The 15,082-nt window shown below is 37.2% G+C and overlaps 1 protein-coding gene across 1 annotated transcript in view; it reads right to left on the bottom strand.

The window, feature by feature from the left end:
• The window catches only part of PDE1A (phosphodiesterase 1A), a 155,120-nt gene that overhangs the window by 27,995 nt on the left and 112,043 nt on the right, over positions 1-15,082 (bottom strand). Inside the window, exons 4-8 of the mRNA XM_050899779.1 lie at positions 15,013-15,079; positions 13,947-14,063; positions 11,793-11,933; positions 6,912-7,012; positions 4,222-4,347 (exon numbers count right to left, since the gene is read on the bottom strand). Of these exons, the coding sequence (XP_050755736.1) occupies positions 4,222-4,347; positions 6,912-7,012; positions 11,793-11,933; positions 13,947-14,063; positions 15,013-15,079 (552 nt within the window). The remainder of the gene's footprint in view (positions 1-4,221; positions 4,348-6,911; positions 7,013-11,792; positions 11,934-13,946; positions 14,064-15,012; positions 15,080-15,082) is intronic.

Here is a 15,082-nt window from a genome sequence, read left to right as displayed (position 1 = left end):
CTCCACCTACAGTCTGCAATTGTTTCCTGCTTGTGCCCCCATCCATCATCAATAGAGGGATGGAAAATTGAGAACTGATGGGGAAATGTTAAATAGAGCTCTACTAGAGCTACAAATGCTCAGTCTACTACCATTGCACAGAAGATTACTCTTGGACTTAAACCATTCCAAATTGCTTCCCAGGGAAAAACGACCATCTCAACTGCCATATTGAAGGAGACCTCATTACATTCTCATTCTCCTGGACAGAAAACTCTGCCCGCTTCATTAAGCAGTCCACAGCTACAGGCATCAGGATAATACAGTTAGCATCGCTCACGCTACCATGGCAAAAAGATACATAGGTGTTGTCGTTGTTAGTTCTATGACGGGAAGTGGTAACAGTATTCATGTACAGTGCATAGTGGTTTTTTGGGGCCCACAATTGGAAGATTACTGGGTTTGAGTATATCATGTCCATTTTGCTTAAGTAAACTGTCATGTCCTGTGCTGTCATCCTTTCTTAACCCTCCTATATCCATATGTCCTATGGATAGGATACTGTGAAAAAATAGATGCAAGATGATGTGAAAAAATGACATGAATAATGCTGTAAAAAACAAGAGACAAGGAGTGGCACATGAATTTCTCAGAAAAGTAGTTAACCAATAAACAGAAACCAGCTTTACTTGGATTTGTCCATGACAAAGACATTTAGTCAGCTGGAAACTAATGAAAAAATGCAGGAACAGGCTAAGATGAGCAAAAGCAAGTTGGGAACTGAAGACATAAGGTTCATCTTACAAGTTAGAGCAATTCTGCTTTCCTCAGACAGAAGACTGCCAAGGGAATTTGTGAAAGAAAAGCTGTTCATTATGCATTGTATATAATGCATATTGTTTTGTTAGTCTTTTTTATATAATCAGGTAATATATCATTGTATGCCTTATGACTGGAAAGGTTTGAGACAGTAATACTGCCTGACCTTCTATAACTATTGACGTAACATGTGGGGTGCTAAAACATTAGAAGCCTGGTAAATCAAAGGAGAAAGGGGGACAAAAAGGGATCCCTCTCTAGTTATTTAGGGGCGCTAGGTGAGATAAACAAAACAATATGAAAGGCTGGAATATATTTTCACAATTGAGAAAAGAGTGAGAAATGACTATGAATGTCACATGCATTATCCACAAAGGACATCCTCATCAGAATGCTGGCAGTGTTTCCCTGCTCAGACCCAAACCCTATGTTTTAAACTTAATTGAAGCTGACAGTTTATTAGTGCATTTATCTTCTTAATGTTAACATGTAGAAAAGAAAATGTAATACTATAAAGTCATTCTCAGTCATTTTGCTTCATCTTGCTGAAATAATTAGCAGAACCACAGTTTAAATAGGCAGTGGTGTTAAATTTTTAAAAAATGAAATGGCTGCAACTCAAGAAAACAGATCTGACAGTAGTCAAGAAATTAATCACTTCCAGGAAGTACATTAAAAAGTTGAACAAATTATCATTTCAATTTACTGCCAATTTGATTCAGTGCAAACTTCAAAACAGTTAGTCTAGCAGCATGAATTTCAGTATAGATCCAAGAAGTTCACTCCAGTAATAATTAGAAAATTGAAGAGCTTCTTTTAAGTGGCTAACAGACCTGTCATTGCACCAATGAACAACTGTATCTGATGACAGGGTAACAGGAATTTTTGCATATTAGAAATGAATACCAGGAAACCATCATTCCCATGACTGACCTTCTAAATTAAAGTATCAGACTTCAACAGGTTGTGCAGGTTCTCAGACTGGCACTTTGGAATTTACTGGTTTGTTTGAAAGTACAGACTGTAATTGCCTAGCTAAGTCACAAAACATGGAACTGAGTGTCCTAGTTCAATTGCTTGAGCTTATTAGTCAGTTCATACATCTCTTCTAAGTTATACTGAATAGCCCCAACAAGACACCATAAATTCTACTTTCTCTGGTTGCCAAATCCCACCAACTTCAAACTGGCTGCATATAATAGTGGACTGGATCTGTACAGCCATACAAAATTCACAAAACTAAAATAAGATCCTCCAGGAAATCCTAATTGGGTTACAGTGAGAGGAGATTGAAAAGCAAGTGCAAACACAGCCAGTGTGTGACTGAGCAACTTCCGAAGAAACATGGTAGTTTATCACAGGTTCAAAATGCAACAGAAGTTAGAGCAAACGGTCCATAACTGCACTGGAAAAAGAACTGTGGGAAGACCAGACCGAGCAATCTATGCAGAGAAGAGTGTGCTTCAGAAATGTGAAGAGAGTCTATCACATTCCTCCCTTTATTCTGTTGCAGTCCACCGGTGCAATATGTATAAACATCACACACCTGAAACCATAGGCTCCTCTTTCCATTGGCAAATATTTTCTTGCATAGGAGTTTCCATCCTATCACTCTTTTCCCCAGTGAAATAACAAAAGGGAATAACTGGGATGCACTGTACTAGCTGGCAGCCAGGTTTCTGTTAGCTGGAGCAACTGCATGTTGCTGCAGGGATTCCCAAACTATTTTATGGTGGTCTCCAGTGATGAAGGAGCCAGAACTGGGGAAGCACGTAAGTGTCTTCAAGCCATCCTTGGTCCAGTCCTGAACTGAAATTCAACTGAAGAAGATCTGTCCCTTTCTACCTGGAAGCATTCTCTGGTAGGACACAATATGAAACAACAACACTTCAAAAAACATACTCAAGGCAACAAGTCCAAAAATTTTAAAATCATTACCTTTCTACAATGATGGTTTTAAAAGACAGAATACCAGCCTCTGATGGCTATCTACTGGCACAATCACTTCCTCCATACTCAGTAGCTAGGATAAGCAAACATAGGGTCACAGAGACCTATCACCCCAAAACTATCAATCAGGCCCAAAATAGTTCCAAGCAGAGCAAGGCTGACTCATGTTGGCAATGAAAATCTAGGTGTATATGACAATTATTGCTGAAGTTTACAATTTACTTCCAGACATCTTTCTCCAGAACTAAACTGACAACACAAACTTTATGATAACTAAATCCAAATGAGTATCCTCTGAGAAGAAATCTTTTACGAGAATGAAAAAGTGTATGCTTCCTCTCTCAGTTTGTATTAAATAAAAAATTAAAAATACTTTAGTATTAAGTGTTTTGGAGTAGCTACAGAAAAATAATGAATTGAAAACCAAAAGGGTCAGCAGACTTACATTCAATAAAAGCTTTATTTAGGTGTGTTCTGATCATGTAGATAAGTAAAATCATGTAAATCTATCATGTAAAACAGTCCTTCATCTGTAAATATACACCACACCAAAATTTGATCTGACATTCACATATTCCTTCATAAATGTATAGTTTTGTGAAAATATAACTAAAGCAGAGTATAGCTTTGTTATTCATGGTGGCATCATTCACAGTGGGAGACTTTCCTGGAAGCAGAACATCTCTCTCTGACTTCACAGTCCACCTATTTAAAAGTTATTTTTAGGATCTCTGAATAATAGCTATCTTTACAGAAACATACAGAAGACTCGTATTTTAAGTGCTACATGTAGCGATCAAAGATATAAAAAAATAATATGTCCTTTTTAATAATGGAGAAAGTCTTATCTCTAACACATTCATTTTGGTCTTACAGGTCTTAGTATTTGTGACATATCAATTATGACCCTGATTCTTTCAGCTGGTCAAATTTTCTTCAGGAATTACACTAAAATTAAGAAGAAGAAAAAAAGAGATTTCTGTAGTGCTTCTGCGCCTTTACTTTATTATTTTTGGACTCTCCAGGTAAGTAATTTTTTAATGCTTAACTAAGATGTGACTATGCTGTGCTATGTTACACAGCCAAAATCCCAGAGGCAGTAGTGCTCAAGCTGGCAGCAGAGTGTGACTCTGCACTGAGGTTTTAACCCACTGTTAGACAAAGGTAACCTAGCTCAAGAGGGGCAGCACTGTGGTTTTCCTGAAGAGCTATCTCACCTGAGACACTGTCCACACAGTCCAACACTGTACCTCATAAATGCACAACCTCACTTGGAAAATTATATGGAGTTTCCCAAACAGTACTACTTTACACCACAGCAGCCTTCCCTAAGCTCTAAATATATTACTCCTTCCAGTGCCAAAGTTTCTTCCTGTAATTTGAACTCTTAAAATAGACTCCACAGGGAAGGTCTGGTGGTTCTTATTATTTTTAAATACTGGAACTAAGTTTGAATGTCACAGTAGGTCTTACCTCCAGTCATCTTTGGTTAAATTTGCCAGGATGTTCATCTCCTCTTCTTGCATGAGTCTATAAGCAGCACTTACATGATGATTTTCAAGAACAGAACGATCATTGTACAATATTGCAACATCTGACCTAGTGTTAAAAAAAAAAGGCAGAATTTGCAATAGCATCCCGATGATGGCACTGAGGAAGGTAGGAGTGTGTATTCTCTATGAGAAGTATTGACAATATATATCAAATGATGTTTATTTGTTCCTATTGTATCAAAAACTGATAAAGTTTCCATCCTAAATGCATAAAAATTTATCATTATACCACTGTATATACTGTTTGTGGGAAAGTCATATTTTTAAATATGTAATGTTTTATTTATATAACTGTGACAAAAATTTGTGAGGAGATCTTTGAGCTTCTTGACTGTAGACAGGATCGTAGAGCAACAGAAATGCTCTAATTAGGCTCCTCAAGAGTACTCTTTGGCAATACAACCATTTAAAATGCAACGCATTCACCAACAGAGGGGGCTCCACATATAGCATGGGTATTAAGAAGTTACTACCCCTGTTCTGAGAGAGATGTGCTTTGGCCCATGTCACTCATAATCAGAAGAAGCTGTAAATAATAAAGTATTAAAAAACCTCAATTTCATATGTTTTAAACAGATGCCATTTTTTGTCAGAAAAACAGCCAAACCTTGAGCCTTATAACAATGGAATGGAAGAGATGCTAAGCTGAAATTTGATTGCATTCAAGTGCTTCCTAAAGCCAGACCCTTATCAAAATGTTAGCACCCTCAACAGTATCCTTTCCCTTTTAATTAAAGACTAACCTACAATACCAAAATTACATATAGATTTTCACAAATTTTGATGTGGTATGGATTTATCATACTTAGCTTAAAACATCATTAATTATTGGGGAATTTGTTTCCCCAAGACCGGATCTGACTTGCTGAGCAACTTCGGGTCTCCCCACACTGCTACAGTTCTGTTCTGATAGAACTATTCATGAGTCTCATTGGTCAACTGAGAAGTCTGTACTAGAAGAAGGGTGTGATGATTTAGCAGCGCATCTTACTATGATATTAATGAGGTAAATTCAACCTCTTGTTATGTTGAGCAATAGTATATATTCAGTCTAACCACCCACATGTACGGTATGGTACCAAGGAATCTGAAAAATGAAAATAGGATTGGAAACTCTATTTAGAGGAAACAAACCATAACCTACCTAAATAATGAATATGTTTACATCCATAACCCTACTAAAATCGTGGGAAAATCTGTGATTTGCCAATCACATATGTTTATGAAGCACGCTTTGATCCACATAGCTACTTATGGCTAGTTCTAAACAGCGCTAAGATTTTCTATGACTATGACAGCCATTTCATCAGCTTTTCTCAGGCAAAAGATGCCTGGAATCATGGCCCTGGGATGCCACATCAGGGCGAAGTTCCACTAGGAGGGAAGAATGAGCTCCATCACAAAACAAATACCTGTTTGCAAGTATGCCCAAGTAAAATTCAAAGGCTAACAGCTTAATTAATTTTCCACTTCTGCAATGCTTCAGAGCAAAATATTAAGGACAAAAATAGAAAAGTAATATAAACTTGGAACTACAAACCGAAGTTTATTTTTAGCCAGACTACGCTCAGGGACAAAAGAATTATGTCTTTATTTCAGCTGCAGATCTAGAATTTGTTCATTATAGAAGGGCACATCTCAGGGCACAAGTATGTTACGGATTTAATTTAAAAGTAACCATTGGGCACTTTATCCCTATACGTGAGCGCAAGGATGCTTCTGTTCAAAGTAGCAGCATTTCTAGCACAGAGCTGTTTTGGTAGAATATGCCAGTGCTTTGCTGAATTTTTTTTTTTCAAGAGCAGGTAAAGCAGACTCCTCAGCTGAGGATACTAAAAACAAAGTGTAGCCTAGTGTGAGAGAACAATAAGATGCTTTGTACTAGGTTAAGTATCAGGTGTACCATTTATCACCCAGTAATGGATTGGTCAGTGATTTTCCTTTGATAAGCCGAAAATATTTTAAGGGAGAGAGGTATATGCTGTTGTTCTGGACCAGAGGCTAGGATAACACATTGTGCCTGCATGAGAATACAGTTAGCCTGACTTTCAAACTGGATTTCTTTCTAGATTTCTTTTTCGTAACTACTGCAGATGCTGTCAAAACATGCTAGAAGAGGACTCGTGGTAGGTATTTCTAAAGCTGTACTTGAAGGTTTCTCCCTCTGTACTATGACCCTGTAAGTTTAATACACAACTTGAAACAAAACATAGCACCTAAAGTAAGTGCAGACACATTGCTGAAAATGAAGTAGTATTTTTCTGGGGACACTGTGGAAGAAATTTTTGAGTCGAAAGTATCAGAATTTAAGCGAGCAAATAGAGCGGTGAGGGGTTTTCAAGTTTGTGTTCTGAATCTTTTTGAAATCTCTCTTGACATACCAGCTCCAAAATATAATTATTTCAAACATTATGGAGCTAACTCCTTACTTTTCCACACTGTCTTTGTTCATGTGAGCAGTCCCATTAACTGTACAGAGGTCAAGGAAGCAATCTGTAAAATCAGGAATGACCTGGCTACTTCCTGGCTGTATCAGTAAGAGGAATGAAACAGTTCAGACCAATGAACAGCAAACTCCAGATATGACACTTAAGAGACCACTTCGCTTACCTTGTCTGAATATGAAAATTGTTTGTGGTCCCAGTATGTTCGTAATCATGGATGGCAGCTGCAAAGATCATTGCTAAAATTTCCAGTTCTGTGAGCCAGTGCTGGTAAATGAAAAACAAATCTTAGTCATATTTTCTATAATAGCCTAACTCAGATTAAACACTACAGTATTGGAAATGTTTTGCATTACCTTCAACTTAGTAAACTTTATTCTTGTCTTATTCCAGGTAACTATATATCCATAACACTTCAGTATTATACAGTAAAATAAGTCCTTGTACTTATTATGATTTCTCTAAGACCAAGTTAACGTCCATTCACTAGCAAAGTGAATATTGGCAGCCAAAAATATAAGAAGTTATTAAAATAATTACATGGTATACTCTGTAGCTATTTTGAGTAGGAAGTATCTAATCTGCTAGCCCATACATGGCACTTGCCAAATTATGGTATATTCATCTAAAAACTTGATATGAAGTTAAGGTTATAGTTTGTCTTTTAGTGAACGATATATACAGTTCATAATAAATTCTAGGTACAACATCAGCATTAACTATATTTTAGCAGTGTACATAGCACTAAAATTAGGCCCACGGGAGATTTTTCTGTTCCAAATTTTATCATACTTTGTACTAATGCAAAAAAAGGGTGCATAAGGCTACTATACAGTTACACAGAACAAAAGGTAATACAGGTCATATATACAAAATAATGCAGACCCTAGAGTTTTGTGCACTTTTATACCTCTTGCTAACTGAGGCTGTTCTGTATCACTCGGTTTGTAAAATAACCTGTTATTTTATCTTTCAAGTTCTATTTCTTGAATGATAGATCATCCTTGAGGAGAAAATTTACTCCATCTAAAAATGGGGGCAGAAAAATCATATTATAATTAACCCCCGCAGTCATAGGACTGATTAAGTCAAATGCCAGTCAAGCATTTCCACACATATTTCAGATTTTTTTAGTGTAGAAGTAAGCTTCTGTACTAAAGGATCGAAGAATGATCTCATCCTTATGCACCCATATATGCACATACATGTGTATGAATGGATATAAGATGAATAAGCCGCAAGAAGTAGTAAAAGTTGCCAACAGAAGTACTTCTTTCAAAGAAGAAGAAAGGAAACAGTCAATATTCATAAGTAATGCGAGAATAATGAAATAGGTCATTCAGCAACAAAATAAGACTTCTGAGGAACAACAAGTACTGGCTGTTGGTGAAGCAGTATAGATTAAAAAAGGTCACAACAGAGGAATGAGAATGTACTGTAAGCAGTTCTAAAAATGGAAACGATGACCTTCATCGTATTGTGTGTCACAAGAAACCAGGCTATGACCAGTCCTGGCTTTCACAATGTTTTCAACATAGCAAAGAGAATAGAAACCCAGAAATTATTAGTAACTAAAACTAAACATAAACTTTTTCTTTAAGAGGCCTTTTCAAAGATCAGCTTTTTTAGTAACGAAAATAGTTGCTAGACAATGCATTTGTAAGTAGAAGAGCATTCCTTACAAACAATATCTATGGGCTACACAGAAACTTCATACGGTACTATATGAGAGCAAGTATTCTAGAGGCTGTGGCTGTACAGTCAAAATTCAGATCAGTATTCAAATCAGACAACTACTTTAGCTAAAGGATTTCTAAGGAAGTAGGAGAAAGTTCTTAGAGAGACAGTTAACAAGTGTTTTTCTCAAAGGGAGAGGGAAAAGCAGGTATCTGGAGGTCTGCAAGACTGCAAAGAGCTGTAACCTGCTTCCCTCCTGGAAGATACTATGCCATGCAGGTGTACCACCTATTGGAAAAGTTCTCTTCTATTGAGAGATGTTTTCCACTATTATAAATTGCTTATAACTAAATAGATTCATTTCAACTTTTCATGAGCTCTGGTTCAAACTACTTTTTTAAGCAATGATGGATTAAAAAATGAGTAAGGAAGGGAGTCTCACAATGCACTTATTGACATTAAAGACATTTTTTCCTTTAGCTTGAGCAATACAGGTACGTGGGAGGAGAAGAGGGATGGTGGGAAGATGATCGATGACTCAAAAGTTCTTTACGAGATGTATTCCCTGGGACTTGGATTTTTAAATCTTTATAAAGATGAAGACTTCATAAAGGCAAGCTTGAGTTATATATTTCAGTCGTATCATCTGGGATTTAATCTCTTGGGAAGGTTAATAGATTGTGTGCCATCTGTGATATGTAACTTTCTAACACATTGATCTGAGGTGGCTGGATCTTGTTTCTGTAGATAGACAGTAACTTTTGGAAAATACAATGATCATTTTATTTCTTTAACTGCGACTCTGAATATGTGTTATTCTTCACTGGAATCTCTCTAAAGGCTTGTGGAGAAGCATAAACTCTGATCAGCCAAATTTTTTGGCAAATGCTGAAATATGGCTGTTTTCCAGGTGCCTATAAAAGATACAAAATCTATGACCTCAAGAACAGGAATCGCCAAAAGGATTTTCTAAAACCTAGCTTTTTGAAACATTTGCTTCAGTTTGTCTTTCAGAAGTGAACAAGGAAGACAGCGATTCTTTGCAAGATTTGGGAGTCAGGATCAGTTCCTTAAGATACAATGAAAGCACAAGAACTTCAAATCGCATGCCAATCTGCAAAAACCACACGAGAATTTGATATAGAGTTGCATTAAATTGACTCCAATACAGGTATTTGTTAGAAGATACAGCAGAGTTAAAAGAGGCATTACAATGGACATACTCTGAAAAGTATCAGCTTGAGAAGCAAACTTCAAATTGTTATTGAGTAAGGTTCTGTAGGGTTAACCAGGGAACAGGAGAAAAACCCAACAAGTTAAATAGAACATTTGCACGATACTGATGCATTCTCAAACTGCAAATGACATTTGGGACAGAAATACTTTGCAAGCTGCAGAATCACTAGGCCCTCTTTCAAACACTGATTTCTATAAACGTTCGTTCTGCCTGGCAAGCTACATCTGTTTGAAGGCACTCTTGACTAAGTGTTGTGCTAGTTAGATATCTTTCCAAGAACTTTCCAATATCATAATTCAGCAATTCAAATGTGTATATTTAAAACCTGGCCTAATTTTATAGGAATATTTTGTAGCAGCGTTGCAACACTAATGAGGTTTTACAGCAAAGTAACAGCAATAAAGTCTAAGCTTTTCTGAAAATAGTTGTCCAAATCACATCAAAGTACAGTTACAAGGTTAAGATGCTAATATTTTAAAACTTGAGTTGGAGAGGCCTTTCTCATTCTCGTGTGCACCCAGTGGAATAGCAGATATTCAAATATGAAACAGGTTCCTTCATTCAGTGTTCAGAGGTACACAAAGTGTGTTGCAAAGTTGTTTAATTAATGGCTAAACATCCCAAATTGACTAGGATAGCTCTGGAAGTTGGAACCTTGTCCTGGCATCACAAAGAAAATCTGGATGCTGTTGTCTTTTTTGAAGGGCGGAGGGGCACAGTTACAATGGGCCAAAGGGATGTTTGTAATGTATAATACAACAAAGGGATTTTCCTCCCTGTTAAGTTGCTGATCCAGGTGTACACCTGCAACAAAGACATGTCTCACATCACTTAACGCTTGCAGTTGATCTTACAGTAGAAGACAAGGGTAGGATGGGAACCATGATCTAATCTCTTCAAGCTTTTTCTTTTATTATTATTTTGATAGGTGAACATCGTATACAACAACTTTGGTTTGGAGTCATCTTGGCAAGAGCTGTCTAGCCTATGCTTCAGTTTGATATGGAAGTCCTTTCTCAAGAAAACATCTCAAAGTGAAAAGGAATCTTGGCTGGTGAAGACTCCAGGCTTCACTCTGCAAGTAGTACTTGTGTTAAAATGGAGCTTTAAAAACTTGATGCTTAGAAGCAAAACACTTCCTTCAAACAGCAGAATCAAACCCTGCAATGCCTAGGGACTTGTTCTTGCCTCCACTGAAGCCAAAGGCAAAGCTTTCAGTGAGAAAAGGCTTAACATAAGTGAATGACTGTCATTTATTGTGTATATATTGGAGCACAAACATCTAGAGTCAGCCCTAAAATTTTCCTTTCCAAAAGTCTTATGGAATTGTTTCATGGCTCTGCAAACAGAAATCAGACACTATCACTTCCCACCTTTTTTTTTTTTTTTTTTTGAAACAAGTGCATTCATAGTGAAAACAAATCATCAAAAGGCTATTGACAGAGGTGTCCGTTTTCTTTCAGTCAGTATTTACTTCTGTCTGGCAAGCTGATAGTGAGGAGACTCCTACTGCTGGTATTAAATCTAAGATAAGTGTTTAGAGTAAAAATGCTTGCACAGACTCACTTCAGTTCCCAAAGAAAATACTGAAAAATATTGGGATATTGCAATACTGCAAGGCAAATGCAATCTCCTGCCTACTATAGGCACATACAGTATGCAAGAGCAATCCTAAATAAGGTTATAAACTAAAAGAAAAAGCAGCTGCAGAGTATTTAAGTAAGCCTGCACTGATTCAGTATATCTTTCAATGGCCAGGACCTCAGCAGATACTAAAGCTTCTTTGCCTGATCACACCTCCCAGGCTCTGATGTGGAAGTGAAAAAATCTCACCTGCCCACTTCTACAAATATATCTCTTTTAGTATGATACATAATACCCAAGCCCAGGCAATGAAAAGCAAAAAGGGTTTAAGGAGGATTTTTTTCTCCTTTTTTCCTCCGCATTAGGAGAGTTCCAGCCTGGAAGAACTGTTAAAATGACATAAAGTTCACAGCCTGAATGGTAGTTTGGAATCTATCTCTGCACAATTTTCAAGAGAGCTTTTTCCTTAAGAAAAGACACATATACACATTTATCCAAAACAGCAAAGTCTGAGAAAAGAATTAAATTGAACTTTGCAGTATTTCTTACCATGATACCAGTGTGAATCATTATGTAATGCACAGTTTGAGTAACGTCAGCTGCATGGATCAAATTGTGATACGGATTTTTGTATTTGCTATAACCAACTTCAAGAGCTTCAGCAAATGAAATAAGATTGGGAACAGGGATCTGGGGAGAAGCAAAAATTAAAATAAATGTTTTTTTCGTGCAACAGCTGCAAAGTTAATCATGCAATAAATGAACCACAAAATATACCATAGAATTTAGTTAACAAACAACAAAAGAAAATTTTCAAATTTAAAGGTCTAATATTTTACATGCATCAGGGAGTCTTCACCCAATTCTCTTAGATGTTACATCCCTCTACATACACCATGCACAGCATGTGGTTAGTGTACAAGAGACTGCAGAGCTATCAACCAAATAGTTTTCAAGACATGTCTGTCTGTCTGTACCAGGAATGCACAGATTGCTCATATAATAAAGGCATAACAGAGGAGTCTAACAATAGGATTATCTCCTTTCCTTCACCAGTTTTACCCGCCTGAGACAACATTTCCTTGAATCTGATAGTATGACTTCCCTTCCTTGTCTTCCTCCAGGCAATGTATGAAGTACAGGTACTATCTAGTCCCATTTATTTTCCTATTGTGCTGGTTTTGGCTGGGGTAGAGTTAATTTTCTTCATAGTAGCTAGTATGGGGCTATGTTTTGGATTTGTGCTGGAAACAGTGTTGATAATACAGGGATGTTTTCGTTATTGCTGAGCAGTGCTTACACAGAGTCAAGGCCTTTTCTGCTTCTCACACCGCCCTGCCAGCGAGTAGGCTGGGGGTGCACAAAAAGTTGGGAGGAGACACAGCTGGGACAGCTGACCCCAACTGACCAAAGGGATATTCCAGACCATATGACGTCATGCTGAGCAATAAAACTAGGGGGAAGGTTGGCCAGGGGGCTGCTGCTTGGGGACTGGCTGCGCATCGGTCGGTTGGTGGTGAGCAATTGTTTTCCTTTGCATCACTTCTCTTTCTTGGGTTTTATTTCTCTCTCTATGTTATTTTCCTTTTCTTTACATTTTTTTTTTAAATTTCAATTATTAAACTGTTCTTCTCTCAGCCCATGCGTTTTCTCACTTTTGCCCTTCCAATTCTCTTCCCCCCTTCCTGCTGGAGGTGGGGAGTGAGCGAGTGGCTGTGTGGTGCTTAGCTGCCAGCTGGGGTTAAACCATGACACCCATATAATGAAATGACATTTTCCTTAAGATTTTTTTCTTTATTTAAAAGCCCTGGAAAGTAAACAGTGAGACTGAGAATGGGATTAAGCACACTGAGCCAGTAACATTGTGTGCTTTCTGACTGTATTGCTAATGGCAGCCCTGGCATGGATCTGACTTCAAGCACCCAGAGCTTGAAGGGAAAAGCTTGATGGGAAAAGCTGAGTCTGGGTTATTGGTTAAAATTAAAATACTCAAATCAACTTCAGGGTGAGGCAGCCTCTTTGAAAGGAGCATGGAGTTTTGCAGTGGAGAGATTTTGAAACTATAATGAAACTTTCATTCAGTACTATTATAATGATAAATTTGGCATTTTGATCCATTTTTTGTCTCAGCCTTTCAAAGTTGGTTATAAGTACTCCATATTGTATTGCAACACCCTGCAAACACCATGGAAAAGCAGCATTCTCTTTATTTATCCCCCAAGCTGGTTAGGAGAGGAAGGTTCAGCTGAAACCCCTGCACAGTGGTGGGCAACATACTATGATCTAGACCATGAAAAAAGTACTTAGGGTTAACTACAGTTTTCTGCCTTATTAGGAATCTTTGTTCCATGAAGCTGGGACACTGATTCAGTACTGCTGAGTAAATAGGCTGTATACATAATCTGCTTATTTAATGCTTACAGCATTTAGCTGCTCACTAGCAACATCCCATCCCAAACTGACTTGACATGGGTCTACATAGCTTTCCATTTTTTGGGTTGCAGAAAAATTTGCATGCTGTGGCTGAAGTTCCATTTGGTAGAACTACTGGCATGTTACAATGTCGGATCTGCCATATTCTTTGAAATTCTGCACTGCATTGTACAATAAAAAACCATTTCAAACATATCCTGCCTTTCTTGTATTTTAAATTTCACATACTTATTTTTGCATACATATTTTTATTTGTGGCTAGTTTCTGACCTTGAAACGGCTCAAAAGGTCATATCGGGTAAACAGCTCATACATCATAAATTTCAGACTGTGCTCTCCACTTGCTTCATTTAGGGCAAATACGTCAAAAGACCATTTATCAACATCCTGTAGATGAGGGGAAAAGAAAAAAAACATAAAATATCCATCTGTTTAAGTAGGTTTCCAGTTAATCACTGGAAAAGATTTTTTTGGGGGAGTTGGAGGGAATGGGGAGAGTTTGGTGTTTTTTTATTGTCCAACTCTTTTAAACTATCAAAAGATAACACATTAATGACTATTTCAATATTAATGATGAAAATAGTTGTGCCAGTTATGAATAAAATACTTGTAACATGACCTATGCGACTTTGTATGCTTTGAATCAAAGGCCTTAATCTTTCAAATTTAACTTTCTGTGTACAAATTGTCTGTAGAACCTCGTGGAGCTAATGTGAATACCCATCCTTTAAACAGGCTATTATGCAATGTCATTAACACTATAGCCATATAGCAAATTGAGAATAATATAACAGCGCTTGACTTTCAGGGGAAAAGGTGAGGTACTACATTCTCAAGAAATATCATTTTTTAATTGCATACATAGCTATAGGAACTTTACTACTATAAAAGATCACCCTTTGGGTGAACTACAGTAATGCCTTAAATTCACAACAAATACTGTACTTGTTCCATAAGCTGCAGCTTCTTTTGTTAGCTCTATCCCAATACTACTTCTCCTTTTTCTTTCCTAAAAAGGAAACAAATGCTGCTGGCTGAGACACTGATTACCATACCACTGGGAGCTGATAAAACCATGTCTCACATTTCTATAAAAATTTCTATACAAATTTCATCCTATTGCTTTAATAACATCTAAACGAAATCACAACTAATCAGTGAAACAATAAACAGAATCATACGCTATTTGTGAATTTCTCTGTTGTGTGCGCTCACTTCTGTAGTACTAACTATGGCTAGGGTATGTTCAGTAGAAAAATATATTCATTTCACCCTAAAAGTCACTAAACATAAGTACAAATACATTTAAATTCCACAATGATTAAACTTATTTCACCTTAAATGTTACTATCACTTCTGCTGGGTAAGCCAAACCAACCATGCTAGAAGTTCTTCGGTACATCCTA

The sequence above is a fragment of the Gymnogyps californianus genome, chromosome 7 (assembly GCF_018139145.2).
Source record: "Gymnogyps californianus isolate 813 chromosome 7, ASM1813914v2, whole genome shotgun sequence".
Taxonomy (NCBI): Eukaryota; Metazoa; Chordata; class Aves; order Accipitriformes; family Cathartidae; genus Gymnogyps; species Gymnogyps californianus.
The sequence above is the reverse complement of the archived record's forward strand: the minus strand, read 5'-3'. Positions and strand labels throughout refer to the sequence as shown.